At 31.6% G+C, this 22,257-nt stretch overlaps 1 protein-coding gene across 1 annotated transcript in view; it reads right to left on the bottom strand.

Moving 5' to 3' along the window:
- Positions 1 to 1,678: 1,678 nt before the first annotated feature.
- Positions 1,679 to 22,257, bottom strand: part of LOC127733143 (limbic system-associated membrane protein-like) — a 31,309-nt gene continuing 10,730 nt past the window's right edge. Inside the window, exons 2-8 of the mRNA XM_052242472.1 lie at positions 20,646 to 20,758; positions 14,230 to 14,434; positions 8,775 to 8,927; positions 7,998 to 8,138; positions 5,833 to 6,129; positions 4,990 to 5,253; positions 1,679 to 3,032 (exon numbers count right to left, since the gene is read on the bottom strand). Of these exons, the coding sequence (XP_052098432.1) occupies positions 2,953 to 3,032; positions 4,990 to 5,253; positions 5,833 to 6,129; positions 7,998 to 8,138; positions 8,775 to 8,927; positions 14,230 to 14,434; positions 20,646 to 20,758 (1,253 nt within the window). The 3' untranslated portion in view covers positions 1,679 to 2,952. The remainder of the gene's footprint in view (positions 3,033 to 4,989; positions 5,254 to 5,832; positions 6,130 to 7,997; positions 8,139 to 8,774; positions 8,928 to 14,229; positions 14,435 to 20,645; positions 20,759 to 22,257) is intronic.

The following is a 22,257-nucleotide window of genomic DNA, read 5'->3' as shown; positions in this document are numbered from 1 at the left end:
ACGGTGGAGTTGACCAGCACGTCGAAAAAAACGTCACTCTGTCTCAGTCATTTTGAAATATAAATTACAGTAACACATTGCTTAGGCTGAGGGTGACAAGCATGACGCCTTCAAAGCGACAAAGTATTGAGCAATAACGTATTGACTTCTATTTCACAATTCCACCCAACAGAAAGTAATACTCTATTACACTCTCATGAAAAAAAAAGTTCCACAGCAATATAATTAACCTACGAAAACATGTTTAACCCAACACGCCCCAACCCATTAATAACATTGCTGAATAGCGATCCCCAGTCAGTAAGCTCTAGATATAGATTTAAAGTCTAAGGTACGGGCCATTCGATTTGAGGGGGCAATCTGAGATATTTTAGAGAAAAAATTCTGACCCTGATTTATGCCTTAAACCGTATCTGGATTGAAAACAATAATCTTGTCCACTTTTTTGCTATTAGAAAAAAATATTTTCAACAAAATTATTTAGCATTAAATGAACATGATGAATAAACTGAAACGGGCGTAATTTTCTTTTTTTTGGGGGGGGGGGGGGGGGGGGGGGGGTGTTGCATGTGAATCCCATATCTGACCGGAGTGTCTTTTTGCCGAACTGATATATTGAATACTTTTTTCAAGGCCCAACTGCAACCTGCCTGCTGAGTGTGGCCTTTAAGTCTCCATGTGTCGACCGTCATTCACAACTTCATTGTCATTTCCGACTCATTCGTAGCATTTGGTTGATTTGGAACCCCTCACTTCCCTTGTTGGTTGAAACATTTCAACCAAATATTTGGATAAAAATTGCTTGTTTGTCTTTCTTCGTGTGGGTCGTATTGTAAATTTTATTGAATAGCCGTATATCTTGTTTACAACAAGAAATCTGTGAGGTTATGCTAACTAACCATACAACAAACGAGAATTTTCCATGTCCATTTTTTACTGACAAATCCCACATCAAATATATTAATTAGTACATAGCTTTGGATCCATCCAATCATTTTATAATAGACAATTAATAGAGAGAATACGGCACCAAAAATGTCCAACCCCTACACTTTAACTATAAAATGCATTTTACACTTAATTTATGTTTTTTAGCCAAAAAAGGTCCAAAAAAAATTTTCGCCTCGCTCCGCTCGGCGACCTTTAATACTACGCCCCCCCTTTCCAAAATCCTGGATCCGCCCCTGCGGTTCTCACGTTATTGCACAGAAACGATATAACTGAGTGTCATTTCCAAACAAAGTTGAACCATATATCACTAATCTAGAACGGCAAAAGTGTAAAAATCGTCACTTTCGAACTTGATCTCAATTTTGTCATCACACACTAAAATTTGGAAATCATTGGTTGAATTACGCGGAAACAGCTGGAGCCGAAGATCCGTCCACCCATCCACCCATCCACCGCACTACCCAAAATTAATAACCAGTTTGTTTTACATTGAAAAACCCAGTTAAAACCTATACTCTGTCCCTTAGTTACATAGTCATCTAAGCAACCCCCGAGCAGATAATTTTTTAAAAGTAATACAACTTTAGTTGTCAATTGAATATAATTCAGAGACTTCAAATCAAACAGCTATAAAATCGATATTTTCACATAAAACTTTACATTGTTCTGAATTCTTCTGATTGATATACTGAAAGTAATTTTTTCAAAAAGGAAAAAAAAAACAGTATACTTGGCGACAGTTTATTCATGTAACATTTACATACAGTAAAAACATATATTTACATCATACACATTCACATCTTTACATATAAACATACAACGTTTGATTATTACCATTATTTGGCACAAAAGAAAACATATATATTATAGCACATTGTTTATTAGCTTGTACAATCATCTTGTATCATTTTTGTATGCCATAGATAATCAGGACACTGAAATAAATCAGTCCATTGGAGACCAGATAAGGGAATTTCATAAATAAAGAGAATGTTTTAAACACTTATTGTTTTTTTTGTGTTTATTGCAATTGAATAAATAAATAGATAATAATAAAAAAAATGACTGTGACTTTTTTTCCGTTTACCCATATATCTTATCGTCGAGATAGTTATTCAAATTTACAGGAAGTTTGACATGGATTTATGGAAGTGTATTTATTTGTGATAAATGATATAGAACAATTTACTAATATGTATTTAAAACAATATAAGCAAATTTATTCATACAATTTACAAAAATATAAATTACAAATAAAATAAACGAGTATTGTTTATGTCCTCTCTGTTAAGTACATAGAACCCCGAGTATATCTGTTAAATGTTACATACTTTCATTTATGGTTTGATCTATTCACCTTTTATATGTAAATCATTTCATATCTAACATTAAGTCCGGTTTCGAACTCTAAAATAGGAAGCGTTATCATGTTAAATGTACTGCTTCAAGGGTCATTTTTCCACCTACATGTAGTTTAGTCATTTATATATAATTAAGTTATCATATAGACTAATAAATTGACTTTTATTTTCCATTTCTCAAAGAAGTCCTACAAAAATCGTCGACTACTATCTTACACTCATTGTCAAAACAACATTTATTTTAGGTTAAAATAAGTCTCAGTTTTGACAAAATACCTTTAAGTAACATGACAAATAAAGCCTACGCTTACAAATAAATATAGATTTACTGTTTTACGTGGATTTCGACAGAAAAATTCTCTCTTTGAACAAAAAACATCTACACTTCAGTAAACAAATTATAATTTTCAGATCTTTTCTTTATTTACATGTACACAGAACGTTAGAATGAAAAAAGATAATAAATTAAAAGAACACCTTGTGTCCTCCATAATACTGACACTATGACTCATCAGAACATTTGCTTATACAGAACATAGACTTAAGCATACACTGTTTCGTAAATGTACAATATCATTATCAACTGACTAGAAAGTTTGTAGCACTTGCGCAAAAGAGACAAAATTCATCATAGATCATGTCACATTATAATTAGTGATAAAACTAGAACTGCAAGTCCCGACAATTTCCAATTTAAACAGTTTCCTCTGTTTCTTGGATCTGAAAATAGAACACAATGTGTTAAGATTTGTTTTTGACATCTTCTTTGACTTTGGTATCTATTGTTTCAAAAACATACCGGATATTTAATTAACAATCTGTAAATATTAAAAAAAAAATTAAAAAAAACGAAAAAAAAACCGAGATCGTCAGAACTAATAAGGTGACAGTGCAAATCATCATTATAGCCAATAAAACAGAAAGTTCTGCAGCAATTCTCTATTTACGAATCTTAAGGGTTGTGGTTTATATCTTTGTTCGTATCCCAGAACGTGAATGACGATACGCAATTCAATATGACTCGAAGGAATCGCAACGTTTTTGTGTATCATCGGATTATAAAATTTTACCCAGAACGCATTAGAATTCGAAACAGTGACTTGACTACACACTTGACGTAAAATTAGTTAACACTTGATCATTAAAGCGCAGTAACTCATTTTCGAAAAAAAAAAAACAATCCTGCAATAAAGTTCCTATATTTTATCCTGATGCATCACGATAAATATCCAATCAAACATTTTTTTGTGAAATGGCAACTGATTAAGAACGCCAATTCCGTGTATTTCTCGAGATAACTAGACTATATTTGTAGAACAGTATTTGTATTTGTACTAGTATGAAATGATACCTCTGAATTACAATTAGGACAAAATAGATATTCTTTAACCTCTTTAACCAATCAAGGTAAAATGGGAGGGATGCGTAAACTTTTCCTTATCCGCCACGTATTTATTTGCCCATTCAAAGTAACTGTGCAAGTCTGTTTAAGAGTTTGGCTATGATTGAAAATTTTTACAAGTCTATATTTGGTCGTCATGTTAAATTTATTCAGAACTTGTTTATATTCGGTGTTATTTTAAATTTGTCGAACGACATGGTGGCTTGTCCTCTGCTGAATGCCTTACTCAGGTTAGGTTTAGTAACTCATGTTACAAAGTAGCTGTCTCACTGACGTTTTGACGTATGCCACCCATTTTATTCATAATCAATATCAGTTAACCTAATTTTTCTAACATTAAAAGTAGTGTAAAACGTTTCTTGTTTGCCTGTGCATCTCTTATTGGTCAATGTAACAAAAAAATATGAAATGAAAATGCCTGGGACATCAAATGTTTCATTAGATTAGTGATCGAACAATAATCCATAACGGCTGATACACCAATATAAATAGTCATTATAAATGTTCAATTATTCAAACTGAATGCCTCAATAACTGCTATTATTCATTAAAAAGAGATGTTTGTAAACGTCACCGTGACAGTTACCTAACGATAAAAACAATCAAAAGACACCTAGAGGTCTATATAATTTTCTATGGTCTTCAACAATAGACAAGAGTACTATATGCAATTCGTCAAAAGATTACCACTTTCAATGTATCAGTAATCAGTTAATTAATAATAAAATATAAAGATATGTTGAAAAAAAGTATTTTGAGTGAAGCTTGGAATTATACATCATATTAAAGGTAGATCAGGTGTCTTTTTCTGAGCATCCATTCTGGGTATGTTGCAAAAATACTTTTTGGTTTAAAAATATTTTACCAAGTATCATACAATATACAACATAGTCATCTAAAACTTGAAATTTGAAGATTAAACTATCAAAATATTAAAGTGTATTTAAAATTTTCGTTGATTTCAAAGTATTTTAACGAAGAAACAATGACCGGGACCCCCAGTTTTATATTGAAATTTGAAAGTAAATTCACCCAGAAGTCTTTTACAGAAGTGTAAGAAAATCAATTGTTGAACATTTAGACACCCCAGCTACCTTAACCGAAAAAATAGGGACACACTTTGCTTTTAAATTCTATATCTCCTGCTTTGCTTGAAAAGGGCATTGATATTAAATGTATAAATGATAGTTCAAAACATTTACGACTTTAAAGATGGACTTTTCGCACAAAAAAACAAGATATCGAACTGTTTTGAAACAACAACAATGCGTTTACCTTGTTCAGCAGGTGAAATTGGATAAACAGCCGTTGTAAGCACATTATATCCGGGGTCCTTATCGCCATTTGAAGAATCCCCATCATCGATAATCACACCTTTCTGTGTTGTGGTTTTAATTTGATTTGGTGTTGTCCGAATTGACGATAATGTCCTATTTGTAACTGACGATGTAATTGGCATCGTGGATGTTGATGTTGTGACTATTTTCGTAGTTGTAGAAGTGGTAGTGGTAGTTGTTGTCGATGGCTTTATTACCAATTCTTAAAAGAAGAAAATGAAATGAGATAAAGCAATGATTTTCATAGGTAAATACAAAAGCACTTTATTCTTCAGAAGAGATAAAACTTATGTAAAATCTTGTGTGTCTTGAAAGGGTTACAATGATAATAAGTAAAACAAAAACCGCCTGCTATTCTCTGTATTACAGATATTTATTATTTACTCAATATCCATTCAAAAATCTCTTTACCCACACAAAAACGCCGAATACCTGTAAAATTTATAAGCGATTTCATTGTTTATAGTATCAGTATGTATCTTGAACTATAAAAGGGTTCCATAGTGACAAACAGAGGAATAAATGCTTTATAAACAACTTAAATTAAAGCCTAATTGAAGAACACGAATATATTAAAGAATTGCCGAACTAATACAAATACATTTGTATTACAAAGCTTTGAATCGTTTTACTGAAGACCTGTCTCATTTACGTTTATAATTTCTCTATCTACGTTATTCGTATAAAATGTTCTCTCCTAAGCAAAATTGATAGAAGATTGTCGATGATGAACACATGGCCACCACCACATGGCCTCCAAATTTTTAATTGTTAGTCTTACCTTCAACAAAAACTGATACAGAAGATGTTCCATGTTGATTGCTGGCTTCACATGTATAATTTCCGAAATCATCAGCTTCTAACGAATATATTTGTAAACTTAAAACGAATTCTGATTCACTTCTTTTGTATAATGTTGGAGAGTATTTCCAGTCTCGCTCTCCTTCTTCTATCTCCTTATTTCCCCTTTTCCATATTGCTATTTCCGGTGGATATGCCCTGATAAGACATTCCAGAATAGTATCTTTACCCCTTAATTGTTGAATTTGTTTATAGTTTGTAGATACAATCGGTTTAACTAAAATATAAAAGAGTGAAAGAGTTATTTTAAGAGAAATACAAAATCGATTTTAAAATTAGATTATCCATGATCGATTCATAATCTTCAAAGTAATCATAAATAACGTTGAGGTAGGTATTGAAAACTTTAAAAAAAGATTTGCAATATGTTGCTTCATAATTTGCGTTTGATTGATTGTAATTACCAAAAAATATTGTCCTAATCTCAAAGATTAAGGATGTTAAAAAAGGGAATTGGATTCGAACTGTCGGTACGAGTCATCCGGGACGAAGGACGGACAATTAGGACAATGCTAAACAGAAGCAGAAATTTTGACTTTCAACAGACTACCTAAAGACTTAAAGAATTGATTCAATGCTTCTTTAACGGGTATGAACTTGTCACTTAATCTATACGAGGCAGTGTAAGGTGACCATATATGTATACTTCTGACAACCATTTGATTTTTTAAAGAGGAACATGTGATGTACATGTCATTGTCTTCTGCACAAAAACAATGCTGCAAATATTCATTTGTGTCATTTAAACGGTTATTGAAATGCTTGTTAGTATATATATAGATGTATTTTTTAACGCATTTAACGCACCAATTCGAACCCTTGCCGGATATTCTGATGTTCTGTGGACATAAAATGTACAGAACAGCAATGTGTGTATTTTGCTTTATTTGGTTTACTTTAATTTAATGCGTTGTTGATTTGAACGATATCTTGTAGCTTAATGCTTAGAAGGACAAGCTAAGAGATCTGGCATCTACAGTCGGAATTATTCATAAAGTCAAAATAAATGTAAACTTTAGTATCTGACGAAAAAATGAATGAAAGCAGTGTTCACAGACATTTGATTAACTAGAGTTCTTACTACTTGTATCTGCAATAAAATCCGCTGTGAAGGGCATTCGTTGGCTATCTAGGATTTAAACACGCAGTCACTCCCAGTCTGATTCTGTACAAGTGTAATCAACAGGTCAGTAGTCAGTGTTTCGGTAATAACATAATTTATAATATATGTGTGTTTTTTTTTTAAATTCTAGTTAATTAATTAAGAAAGTATTAAGAAACCAATGTTTCAACACCCTCAGGAAAGGTGACCTTTGGTGAATTTTGCTATTCTTATAAAGTTTCTAACGGTATTTATACATCTCTGGCTTTATATGTTTAGGTTTGAGCGTTCCCGATGAAGGCAAATCTAGAAAAGCGCTTCGGACACACGAAATTTACAGAGTTAGGGAGCTACCACTTGATTTTTATGGGGGGGGGGGGGGGAGTGTTGGGGGTTAGGATGAAATTTGAAAAATCTAAAAATCAAATGGTAGCTCCCTTACTTTCATTGGGGAGAATGTGTGAACAACAACTCGTACATTGTAAGTGGGAGTAGTAGTTGACTACTTTTAAATAAGGCCTCTATTTCAACTTGTAGTCGAAATTATCCACTTCCCAACCGATCTATCCACCTTCTAGATTCAATAACTGGTATCCTCTAAATATAATAAACATTTGCCCTTGACGTTAAACAAACAACAGCATTTGAGTAAAACCTTTGTCGATATATTCCTGGAAAAATAATGACAGCAAATTATCATTCAATTGAAAAGGTTTTTTATCCAAATAAACCAAAAATCAACCTCGGAATGTTTAAAGCTTCAAAATCGATGAAAGTGAAACAGACGATGTGTCGTATCTTAATGATAAACTCATCATAGATACCGGACTTAAAATTGTGTATTCAAGACGCACGTTTCGTCTACAAAAGACTCATTGTATAGAAGACTGAAATGCACTTGCAATCGACCGTTGCACTATTTTTTCTTATATTTTTGAACGATCAAATACCAAAAAGGTAAATACACTAGAAAGTATACTTACATTCAACATTAACTGTAATGTTTTTGGTTGATGTAGGAGGGACACCATTAAATGCAAGGCATTCATAAATACCAGCTTGCTCTTTGGATATATCGTGGATTGTTATGGTTTCTCCAGTAACAGAGGCTGGAAAATTAGGCTCTGAAAAAGAAAGTATTAAATGATTAAGCATTAAGGATAATACACATTCACGTATTTAAAAAAAAAAAACATAATTTTAATTCAATATGCAAAACCTTGTATGACTGCCTAATGCAAATATATAGTGCGATAAGCTCATATATATTGATCCACTTATACACGTTGAAATATTTTTGTAACATAAATTTTCAGCTTTTAAATTTTGATAAGATTATTATGTTTATTGTTTTACCATTGTTTGAACTATGTTCATTGACATGGTTTGGGAAATTTTATGCAAATGTGAGTGTATAAGGTAATTTATTTGATCAAACCGATACTCATCTTATTCCTTATAACTTTTAAATTTTCTTTTTCTTTCTTCTTTGTATGTTCATGTGTTTGTCGTCCATTATAATCTGCACTTGTAATGTCTGATTGAGAGAGAAAAGGAGCTATGCCACAACTAAAGAATTGATGACGTTTCGTCGACCAATCAGATTGTGTATTGATATTGGTGCATGCATTCTAGTAAATTTGAAAATAAATCCAATAGTGGAAATAATTGTGAAAGATTCGTGCTTTTGTGCCTTTTTCACTGAAATCGGAACGGGACAGCTTTGTGCTTATGCGCCGTATAATTAACATTAAACTTACGCTCCTTATCATCCGGTCTTTTAGGGTGAATATAAAACCACATCACACTTGCGGCGGGTAATGCTGATACTTTGCAGACAAGTGTAACTTTTTCTCCTTCTACTACCGAAAGGGGATCCTTTGTTGAAAGCGCATGATTAATTGTAGGTGCAACTGAAATATATAAATGCTGATATCAATATGCAACTTTTACCCAGAACTGCTTCTATTGATCTATCATTCTCTTCGTTGCAATATTCGAAATGAAAATAGTTGTGAACCTGCGTTACCTTTGTAATGATGTTTATTGATTCAATTAGAGTGGATATACACTTGACGTTGTAAGAAGAAATATATGAGAAAGTTTAAATCCATCTTGAACGACGACGACGAGCGAAGTCGTACCATTACTAGTATACAAAGTTTGCGGTTGTATAAAAACGATCGAAGGATAAACAAGTCTACAAAGCACAACATAAAAAATAAAATACCGAGCACCACGAACCTCACCAAATACCGGGGGTAATCTCATGTGCTCCAGACGGGTAAGCAGATCCTGCTTCCACATGTGGTACCCGTCGTGTTGCTCATGTAAGTACAAACCCGGTGAAATGTCTTATTCGGTAGGTCGCGGAAATCTTACACAAATAAGTGCACTTTGGTTTTTTTCTTGCACAACTTACCAAAACTGACGTACTAATATAGTCTAAAATGAAATGAGATTTATTTCGATATTTCATACATTTTTTTTCAATCAAATGACGTTGATTTCAAATCCGAGTAAAAATGGCTTATTCATTGACATACGCATGTGTATACCACCCATGCCATTACTACTACAATCCTAATATGCCACTTGGTATTGACAAAAGCAATCGATTCTATTCAATAATTTACAAGTAGATATTAAATTATCTAATATTGCCGCGACAGACTTTTATACGGTTATTTACAAACGTTCAATCTGGATATAGCTATTTCTAATAGAGCTTCAGTGACCACCAAGGGAAATTGACATCTGACCATAACAAGACTGAGTTTTGTCCAATCTGATTAAAACCATATCGCACTCAAGTTCCGTTATTTTGGATATCACTTTCTTGGTTTTAATCAAACTGGCTTTTTGTGTAGTAATACTTTAATTTTTGTGTAGTAATACTTTAATTTTTGTGTAGTAATACTTTAACTTTAAAACGTTTTCTTTATTGGTATCCTGGGCTCTCTTAGTGTTCGGAAAGTTTTGATGCACCTTTTGATCATAGTGATAAGTGTTTGTGTGTTTGTAAAAAAATAATTATTGAGTATTAAACCATTATTGTCTTTTGGTTTTGCTGTTTTATTGTCGTATATCCAAAATCTCATTGTATACATGCGTGACTTTTAGAAACGATATTGAATCGACCACTTACAAGAAATTGGAGATCACATTTATTATGGATTCAAGTTGTAACCGCAACGTGGTCACCACCATCGTTAGATTAAATTCTTATTTAAGCAAAATTTAAACATTAAATAAATTTTCCTAATCGATCTACGTAAGAATCGGACGTTCTTTTAATTGTTTTGGTTAACAAAGAATCAATACACACTGGTTGTTCAATAAAAAACCCAACTATACTTGGATTATCTGGGTATGTATTAGTTTATTAGAAATCAGTGACAAGCTCTTCCCTTCATTGTAAATTAAATAGCATTTACAGTTGCATAGAAATACATGATAAGCAATTTAAAAACATTTGCATCATTGAGCTTTGCCATGAAAGTCGTTCAAGAGATGCACTTTTACAGAAAACAGAAACGAATATACTGCCCATGGGAATTCAACACGTGTAGCGTTCTTAATATGACAGATCTCGAAATTGAGGATTGAAAGAATATATCACTGAATAACGAGAAAATATTGATTGCGAAAGCAAAAAGTAAATTTATCTCCGTCATTTATGCATTTGAGAAGAGTGACCTGTCGTTTCTTACTATGTACATCGATCCTGAATAATGATTAGTGTCACCAAGATGAAAAGCCCAATTTGAATATTGAGCCATCAGATCGCTGATGAAAAGATGCATTCTATTATCACATAGGCAATCAAAAGATCACCCAAGCAAAATCGACAAACATGATTTTATCGTACATTGGTCCAGCTGTCGAGAACATTGAGTTCCGAGAAGTTTTGTTATTGTTGTCAATTTTAAAATACCAAATTCGATCATTTTGTTTCAATAATACAAGTAACATGAATCCGTCGTAGCTTTCGAGTCGTTCAACATTGGATGTCTGCTCTAATAATCTAGATGAAACATTTTTGTTAAATCTTTAAGTTTAAAAAAGGGGGAAAATAGAAAAGAAAACGTTTGTGATATTGCACTGTTCACTTTTCTGGAATAACCTTAACCAAGTACGCCGATACCAACAGTGAGGAAACCAAAATTATAAGAGAGAATACAAAGAAAAATTATCTTAACAGAACGCATGCAATGCCATCTTCGCTTGAAAGAGTGATAACCTTAATTTTTGTACGATTACACAACTCGTGACCTAGAGAAATGCACAGACAAATTGAATAATCCTGAAGCAAGATTTAAATTATTAGCATACATTTTCTATTCTTGTACGCCTACAGTTTGAATATACATGTCAAACATTCGCAGAAATCATTCATGCAGATAATTTTAAAACCTACACATTCATCCTTAATGAAAATGGTTACCTAAACTATTCAAATTTAGCATAATTGGAAGATACAAACGCCTTCATGCAGTCTGAATATGTTGTGCATTTTATAATCTATATTTAAACGGTAAGAAATACAATTTTGGTCTTAAAACCATCAGCAATTGTACATACTTAATAGTTTACAGAAAGAGTGAAATAACAACAATCAATTCTAATGTATAAAATTGTAAATGGACTAATACCTGATAACTTGTCAATGCTAATTAATAATGATGTTCAACACTACAACTTACGATCTGTCTCTAATAACGATCTTTTTGTTCAAAGACCAAATACTAATTTTTATAAAAAAAAATCTTTTCATTATTCTGCAACCAAGGTATGGAATGATTTACCATTCACAATAAAAAAAAATTGTCGCAATGTGGAATTATTCAAGAAACATTGTTACAATCATTTTCTTGAAATTCTATTATTAATTGTTGCCATTCAGTAAATGAATGATTGTTTTATATATATATAAGAGTGGTCTAGAGTGCTGGACATGAGGCTGAACGATTGGTGCTGTAGTATATCAAAGGTGTGAGTTCAAATCCCGTTGAGGGACAAACATTTGTCAGCATAAAAATCTAATTCTAACACTGTTGGGTTTGATTTTCAGACATATATATATATATATATATATCAATCATTCATTGTATTTTGATTTATGAATGTAAACTGTATACATGTATTGTGTTTGAGGGCCTCAATGACAGTTAGACTAGTTCTTATTGAGTTACCCTCTTTAAATAAATAATTTCTCATTACTATTATTATTATAATTATTATTATTATTATTATTATGTAACAATGCACTAGTGTTCTCTACAACAGACTTTTGTACCAATCCACAAACTCTGTACTCATATAGGGTTAATCAGCAGAAAATGATGCTAGTAACTGGAAGAGGAACATAAAATTATGTTTAACAAGTTAAAAAGGGTTACCTTAAAATGGTATATGAAAAACCCTTTATGTAGAGTTACTGAAATATTATTTAACATGCGCATGTGTCTCAATTTTATCACGTCCCCAGTCGAACGTGAATGAAGTTGCCACTATACTTTAAGATTGTCTGGACAATTTATAAAGCCATCCTTATGGTTTAATATAAATGTACGTAAATGGCAATACGCGAAATTTTAAACAATTGGATTTATGTTTAACTTATCATATATCATCAGATGATTTTGAAAGAAAGTATCAACTTTCGTACAGGGATAAATGATTTTTTTCGTCAATAAAATGTGCATACTGAATGAAAAAGTGAAAAGTGTAATCTGAAACAACACTTTATATCTGTCCATTATATGATCTATTTTGTGTCATAAATAAGTCCAGTGATACTCTGATATTGAGAAATATTTGGATTTTCAAATCAGCATTATCAGTTGAGGCTTTAGAAGTAATCAATCTTACAATAGTTTTTTATTATGAACTCGGCATGGATTATACTGATAATATTCAAAGTCCGCTTTACTTGCTCTTGGTTTAATCAAAGTTTAATTAAAAGTAACTCATCCATATTTTCAGAAAAAAAGGCAACGTATTAATGTGTGCAATTACTTGGGATTTGTGCATAAGGATTGTTGTAGTTATTACATACATGTATATTACAAATTTTGAAGAAAATAAAAATTTCTCCTTTTTGGTAAAATAATGTACAGACATATATACTATCGTTCTGTCAATTTCTGCTCCCATGAAAGTCACTCTTGAAACACGCTACAATCAATAAGATCCTTCATAATTTTGTTATGCTTCCGTAGGCAGCACTTGTAAAACTTTGACAAGAAGAGAAGTATGTATGAAACTATGCAAGGCTTTCATTAAAGGCAACACCGTATACAAATTGAGGCTTAACTGTTAATTTTTACACTGTATGACCAAAATAAGCTCTCTCTTTCTAATCGAACGGAATAACAGATTCCTTTAGAGTTAATATAATTACATGGCTTTTAGATATAAAACTGTTGAAAATACGAAAGTGATATCTAAAGTTGAAGTTAATTAGGTATTATAGCAGACACGTCTAGCTGGAATGTTGTTACATGAAAGACTTTATGTAAATTGTTTGCTTCTAGACATTGTCAATTATTATTATTGCAACTACTCTCAATATCCGCTGACTTTTGACAGATTATCTACATATACATAACGTCTGAACATATGCACTTTATGTCAACACTTTTAGTAAAAATTTAAACCGTATCTCTTTGTATGAGTCAGAATAAAGTTGGAAATACAAAAAATCTAGAACAACTCATCCCTTATACGATTAAAAAGTAATGATTCCATGACCACAAAAGTGTATGATAGTATTGACCATTTCGTACGCTTCTAGCAGTATCTTTATAGTTTATTTTTAGATATGGGCGTGCTCATTGTTGAATGCCGTATAGTGACCTCAAGTTGTTCACATCGTTTTTGTTCTTTGGTTTTTGGTATGATTCGTAGTTGTCTCATTGGTAATCATACCACATCATCTTATATTCATATTAACTACAGTAAAATAAGACTGTCTAACAATACGTATATGTATATGTAGATAATAAGGATTATATGTATCTGTAGATAATAAGGATTATCAAATTTCCTCTAATCTTTAGTGTCAAATTAAAAACATTGCTACAGAGAAAAAATCATACTAAGTCATTATTAACTGTTTAAATAAGAATTTAACATTTTTCATCAAAGTTTGTTGACTGAAGTTTTATAAGGCAATACGATTTTAAAAATCATTAATATTAATTTGTGTACCCTTTATTTGCAGGTTGACTCTTTTTGTTTGTGGTGGCTTTGTATCTACTTTGCATATATACTCGCCAGCATCGCTCGGCTTGACATGTCGTATATGTAAATTCCAATCAACACTATACGGTTGTTCTAGAGAAATTCTCTTATCCGTCGTAATTCGATTTCGGCCAATCGTTAACGGCATTCCCGAAGGACCAAGCCATATTACCTGTAAATAGAAGATTGTTGACAGATAACAAATAAATTAGAATGCCTTTATCCTTCGTATTATCAAATAATTCCGAAATTAATGATTTCTTAATATGGCAGTTTTCAGGAATCATACCAGGAAATTCTTCAATAATAAAACTACAATCTATGATACCAATAACAAGTCCTATGTCGAAGAAATGTTCCATTAAACGAGTATTCCAGTTTATCAATGTATAAGATATGGTAATTTCTAATTGTGATACAGTATCTTTTGTCTATTCTTCGTCTTTTTAACAGCTTAACAGTTAGTTTCACACTCTTAGTGCATGTCTTCTTCGCTTAACAAATCCTGATTGAACCAATAAAATTGTCTATCGTGCTGTATAAGTTTTTTCCCCAACTGATCATGATAATTATTTCCACACATCTTACGCCCCTCTGCCCTATCACTAAAACTGTTTCTTGGTTTTTCTTTCCAATACTTAATAACTTCATACATTTCCATCAGTACTTTCATTTGTTCTCAAATAATCAGGTAACCCTTGTCGGTTCTTTGAACTTGCCGAAAGATTGGCGACCGTTTCGTTTTGGTAAGTGATTGGGATAATTATTTTTTCTATATTAAGTAATGTTAAAACAGTTTTCAGCTTAGAAATAACAATGAACATATATAACAAACAAAAACGAGGAATGACCATTAACTAGAGGCTCTAAAAGGTCTGTGTCGCTCATCTGTATGTTCATCATTACCATTAAAGGAGGATAACTCTTTTAAGTTTCAACTGACAATTTCAGGCACGTTAAAGTATTGGTAGATATTTTTCTGCTAATCATTGCTCCTTTTTGGAGTTTCTAGTTTTCAAGAAAACAGGCAAAAAATGCAACAACAAAAATGATAAAAATTAATATTATTAATTCGTATATTTTAACTAATTTGATTCGTTCAGGGATAGTCACATGTTAAACTATATTTTCGAAGGTAGAGAGAAAACGGCGGATAGCAAAAAGCATATTGCACGGCAAAAAGCATATTGCACGGTTATTTTTAGAATATCTAAAAACCGATATACTTTGTGACGTCATGTTATGAATTTAATGATATTGTTAAAAGTTTTATAAAAAAATATCTATGATCGATTATTTGAAGAAAAAAAATCTTCAAATACATAACATGTAAAAAAAAAACATCAAAAAAGTAAATGAAATAACAACTAATCTGTTGTTATTGTCTAGAAGACAATATGATATCTATAAAATTACAACAAAATCAAATGACGATTTTGATACAAATATGGTCGGAAATTAATAATATAACAATTATAGCCTATTTATGAGGTCAATACAGGATATATCGACCCAAAGAAGTATATCGACCTCGGACTTCGTCCTCAGTCAATATACTTCTTTCAGGTCAATATATCCTTGTATCGACCTCCTACAAAGGCTATAATTGTATAATATTATTAATTCGTATATTTTAACTAATTTGATTCGTTCAGGGATAGTCACATGTTAAACTATATTTTCGAAGGTAGACAGAAAACGGCGGATAGCAAAAAGCATATTGCATAGTATAGCAAAAAGCATATTGCACGGTTATTTTTAGAATATCTAAAAACCGATATACTTTGTGACGTCATGTAATGAATTTCATGATATAGTTAAAAGTTTTATTAAAAAATATCTTTGATCGATTATTTGAAGAAAAAAAATCTTCAAATACATAGGATGTTAAAAAACAAACATAAAAAATAAATGAAATAGCAACTAATATGTTGTTATTGTCTAGGAGACAAAATGATATCTTTAAATTTCCAACAAAATCAAACGACGATTTTCATACAAATATGGTCGGAAATTAATAATATAACAATTATAGCCTATGTATGAGGTCGATACAAGGATATATTGACCTGAAAGAAGTATATTGACTGAGGACGAAGAAAACACATATCATATGATCATTAGATATGATATATTAGATATGATATATTAGATGTAAGTTGTAATGTCAATACATCACACTTTAGTTTTAGATGCACTTGAAATATCAAGATGCATAAAAAGAGAAGTGTTTTTCTGTAATCAAGAATGTCTCTTTGAGAAGGAGGCCATACTTGGACTCTTTCAATGGACTGCCCATCTGATTCGAAATACTGAATCAGCTAAAGCTGGATTACTACATTTCCTATTTAGCATAGGAAATTAAAGAAAAGCAACGAGCTTATCAAGATTCGATGAATAATCCAAAGATCAATATTTAAACAAAAGAGTAACCCTTCTCATATAACAGAAACTATAAGATATATAGGTGTATAGCAAATTGGCAATATCTAATCGTAATCTATAAACATAATTGATATCAAAGAAGAACCAGTAAATCACTTAATAAACAGATGGATACGACCGCAGAGGTCCAACTCTGAACAGTTGGGGCAAAAATGGACACAATATTCAAGCTTGATACAGGTCTGAGTTTGGATTGTAATTAAATATTTGACACATTATAGGTTTCTGACACAGAATAAATGTAGTCAAAGAACTTGAAATTGGTATGATTTGAATTTATATTCAATTGAAGATTTCTTGCTGTTGCGCAATACACTGTGCTGTTGCGCAATACTTAGTTAGTCTGTTTTCAGACTATATACAAAGAATTAGCAAAATAAATTGTGAACCCAATTTTTCTTTGGAAAATCAACAATTTCTTAAAATTTGAGGGAAAAAAATTGCCCCCCCCAAAACAAATTTTTTTTTTTACTCCCCCCCCCCCCCACCTCCAAAAAAATAACATTTGAAGACATTTTCTTTTTGTAAAATGTGATACAATTTAAGAGACATTCATACACTTAAACACAAGTTATTGTCTGAAAACTAGAAAAATGCTTGTAGACCCTTTTTAGCCAATAATTCCTAAAAAGTTTGGGCAATTACCCCCAAAATAAATCCAAACCTTCTACTTGGGTATTGAACCTTGTGGTACAATTTCAGAGCAATCAAAATACTTATACACAAGTTAATTGTCCTGAAACTAGAAAAATGCTTGTTTTGGGCCCCTTTTTGGCCCCTAATTCCTAAACGGTTGGGACCATCACCCCCAAAAACAATTCCAACCTTCTTTTTGTGGTATTGAACCTTTTGATTAAATTTCATAGAGATCCATACACTTTAACTAAAGTTATTGTCCGGAAAACAAATGTCTTCGGACGACGGCGAAGCTGACGACGCCGACGACGACGTGATAGCAATATGCGACCCCAAAATTTTTTTGAGGTCGTATAAAAAGTAGGAGAAAATTGCATCTGAAGCTGTCCCAAGTGGGAAACCTCAACAGAGACTGTCTTTATACATATCTTCTGGTTTTCGGTCCTATAGAATGTTGGTTTTCAATCCTATAGACTATTTTTGTTTATGGGCAGTAACAGTGATAGTTTTTGAGTAGTTAGGTACTTTTCCTAGGACAAGCACGAATAACTTTAGCATTTTTATATAGTTTTGTCTTTATTTCCCGTAACGCCAAAATCAATTTTTCGTTAGCCTAGGAGTGACTAATACGTCTCTTTGGTCCTAAAGATTGCTACTGCAAGGTATAAACAGCAACATTGTCCCGATTTTACAATTATCGTTTTGTTTCAATAATGAAACATTTAACTTTGTATACATAGTGACAAGAGGCTGTCAGAGTGACAGCAAACCGGATTTTCCTGAAGAGGTCGAACCCTGAACAGTTGAGCAAGTATGGACACAACGTTTAAGCTTAAAACAGCTCTGAATTTGGATTGTGATTGAGAATTTGACACAGCATAGGTTTGTGACACAAAATGAATGTGGTCAAAGAACTGAAAAATTTGAAATTGGACATTTACCTATTATGGTCCAATATCCAAAATCTAAGTACATTGTTAGAATCAGCATATCAAAGAACCCCAATAACTCAATTTTTTATGAAATCAAACAAAAGTTTAATTTAGGACCCTTTGGACCTCAATGTGGACCAATTTGATAAAGGAGCCCAAAATCCAAAATCTCTAAAGAAATAAAACAAAGTTTTATTTCGGACACTGATTTGGACAAACTTGAAAACTGGGCTCAAAAATCCAAAATTTAAATACAGGTTTAGATTCAGCATTTGAAAGAACCCTATATATATTCAATTTATGTTGAAATGAAACACAGTTTAATTTTGGACCCCGATTTGGACCAACTTGAAAACTGGGCCCAAAATCAAAAATATACATGTTTATCAATAGACAATATAAGCTTAGTTTTTAAAGGAGTTCGCTTCATAAAAAATATATATATGGCATTCAGAAAATTATTTTATACTGAATAACAAACAAACCTAACACAAAATTATTCAAACAATTTACCAAAGAAAAGAAATAAAAATCCAAAATATCATTTATCATTAATACAATGCCTTAAAAAATCTATAAAGCTTATCTGTGATTATCTTCAAAATGTCTAATAATGAACAGTAAATTTCAACTAAACATATTATGTCCTAGAGAGCTTATCATCAACATCACTTAGAAAGTTCAATAGTTTATTATAGTCTCACAACATACATACAAGTATAAACACAATATGACATTTAATACACAATATAAAATTTAGAATGCATGTGCCATTCTTAAAAGAACTATGAAATAAAATTGAGAATGGAAATGGGGAATATGTCAAAGAGACAACAACCTGACCAAAGAGCAGACAACACTATATACAATATTAAAACATCAGAATAAAACATAGTTTTGCTATTTACACAAAACATAAAAGTGCAACATCACCATGCACATTCAAGGATAAAAATGATACATGTACATAAAAATATCATCTTCAAATTTCAACGATATAAAATACTATTTCGTCGCAATAAAATATTATGGCAGGTTTTGGCAACAGAACTACAAACATTTCATTTTTAAATAAAAATATAATTTTTTCATCATTAAAGTTAACAACATATTATTATGTTGATGAATTATATCAATAAATAAAGACTGTCTTAGATCTTCATATACTGGACATGTTAACAATACATGTTTTTCATCTTCTATATTATTACAATTGAAACACAATCTTTTATCTAAATCTAATCTTTCGTAACGACCAGTTTCAATTTTTAAAGGTGCTACTTCACATCTAAATTTAGCATATGCACTGCAACACCAAGTAGGTATATTTTGTAACAAATATTGTTCAGAAGAGTATGAAAATTTAAACAATTTAAAAGTTCTCAACTTATTTCCTTGACCATATGAATCAAGCCTTGTACTTCAGCAATTTTTATAATTATCAAAAAATATTTTCTTCTAACTGATAAATTGTATTTTTATCGAGTATATACTCATCTACATTACAAAATTTGTCCATATTGTAAAGTTTCAACATTTCCATAATTTTGAAAATTTTCAAATAAATCTGTCACTCCAATTATAATTGTGTGATTGATATTTACCACATGCTTTGTCATCTGATAACAGGTGAAAATTATTTAAAAACACTTAGTGTAATCAAACTTTATATATATAATTAATAGTTCCCAATATTTTTTCTTTCATTTGTCACAAACTAATATAGATCTGCAACTTATCTACCAATGTCAACAACTTTATCTACACAATGTAATTTAATGAAATATATCCTTTAATAAAAAAAGATTATCATCTAATGAAAATGATATTTGCAAATCTGGACCCCCAAACAGGATCAAGTAAAAATTAAACAATCATTAACACACACAACAAACATAAAATACCACATAACAACTGTGACATCTTCCTTCAAAACACACATGACTTAAAAAAAATAGTTATAAAGAAATTTTTGACAACTCCTGACTTAAATCAATTGAACAGATACAATCATTGATAGACTATCTATACATATACTTATTAACTACACCATTTCTGTTCAAAGGGAAATAACTCAATCATATTATATGTATCATTTTTTGGCTACTGAAAGGTCTACAACTCAACAACGAGAAAAGCAAAAATCGTGAAAATTGAACTTGACCATCATTTAGTCACTGGAAACAACATATCTAAATTTGAAAACAATTCGTCAAAGCTTTTGTATGTTAATGAACGGACACTGTTTGGCAGCCTCCTGCCAGCCCGCCCGCCGTACATCCCTAAAATCAATAACCGATTTTTCCTTCGAATATCCGGTTGAAAATCCGTAACTACAGATTCATAAAAAAATTAAATAATCTACTTTACCTTTGCATCATCCAAATTGTAGACCTGGCAATTGAGAACAGCTGAATACCCAGATGTCTGTGTAATGGTGGTCGAAACGGTGTTGAGACGAGGTTGTGCCCATGAACGACATACTGGAATCAAAAACAGAAAGAAGACATTAATCACTAGCTCCATTTAATCAAAAACTCAATCCTAATTAAATTCAGTTTCACATTTGTTTTAATTCCTCACTCCAATACCAGCTATGTCTCATTTTTACATATTTATTTCAACTTATATCTGAGTAATTAAAACTAATTAAGGTAGTACAAAATCGTCGCAGGAAGTTCAATACGTCTTATAGCTTGTTCTTTCATAGTGTTTTGTTTTGTCATTTTATTTTCAAGTTGTACATCCTCTGTTTGCACTTAAATTTAATTGCATCTCTTCCCGAGGTACTGTTTTAAAGGGTGTCTCTGCATGTGACTCACTTACATCAATTACAAATCAAACTATGTACCCATAAAACAATTTTTGTTCTGATTTTAAAAAAAAAATTTTATGGTCTAATATAGATTTTGCGTTTTAATCAAGAATGATTTTGTAGGAATGCAATATAAATTGCACAAATAAAATACAGCCTTTGTTTAAAACAAATGAAATTCGGCAAAATGAATGACTCATAAAAAGATTTATGTAACCATTTATATAAGTTATGTTTCCTTCTAAAGTTTTTAACACTTGGAAGTAGGGACAATTACCAGTCATTTAACGATTTCACGTTATTCAGGATGCGAATTTTAGAATAAGGATTTTGATGAAATATCTGGCTAAAATATTTCAGTCGTAGTAACACATACATGACATATGAGTATGATGAAAAATAGTTCAATTCATTTTTGTATCAAACTATTAGTTGGTTGGGTTATTTTGTACATATTAATGAAAGCAGGTTAGGGTGTTCCCATAAGAACAAAATAATACCTTTTAAGACATATAAGGCCCTAAAGAAACTGTGTCGCTATCATAAGTCTACGTGCAGTTTTAACAATGGACACTTTATTTATACTACCGGTATAAAAAGACAAACGACAAAAAGTTCAAAATATCAGAATCACACCGACTTAATCTCATATATCTGTAGTTGCACAATGTAGCAGATTTATTCAGAATCGTCATCAATAGTTCAGAAAAAACTCTCGTACTATGGCCAATTATGGCGGTTAGCTTTAAATTTGTTAGTGATCTCGAAGAAACCGCAGTGCTTATGGTAAGCTACATGTATCAACCAATGCTAATAACTGACACACTGCAACAATACCTGTTCAAATAGCATATACCTTGTTGTTTCAAATAAAGAATCTTCCAAATTACTACATGGTACCGTGATAGTGGGGATCCGATAATTGATCGTCATGCAGTTGTCAACCGCTGACCATTCAATCCACTAGTTCAAGCCTTAAGCTATCATTTTCGTTGGAAAATATGGACGAGCAACTTTCAAATTACATTTATGCATTATAAAATAAAATGCTCCGCTGGGGCACAGCTTGATACGACCGCAGAGGTCGAACCCTGAACAGTTGGGGCAAGTATGGACACAACATTCAAGCTTGATACAGCACTGAATTTGGATTATAATTAAATATTT

Source organism: Mytilus californianus, unplaced genomic scaffold (assembly GCF_021869535.1).
Source record: "Mytilus californianus isolate M0D057914Y unplaced genomic scaffold, xbMytCali1.0.p SCAF_3, whole genome shotgun sequence".
In the NCBI taxonomy this organism is placed as follows: Eukaryota; Metazoa; Mollusca; class Bivalvia; order Mytilida; family Mytilidae; genus Mytilus; species Mytilus californianus.
This window is presented reverse-complemented; position numbering and strand designations above follow the sequence as displayed.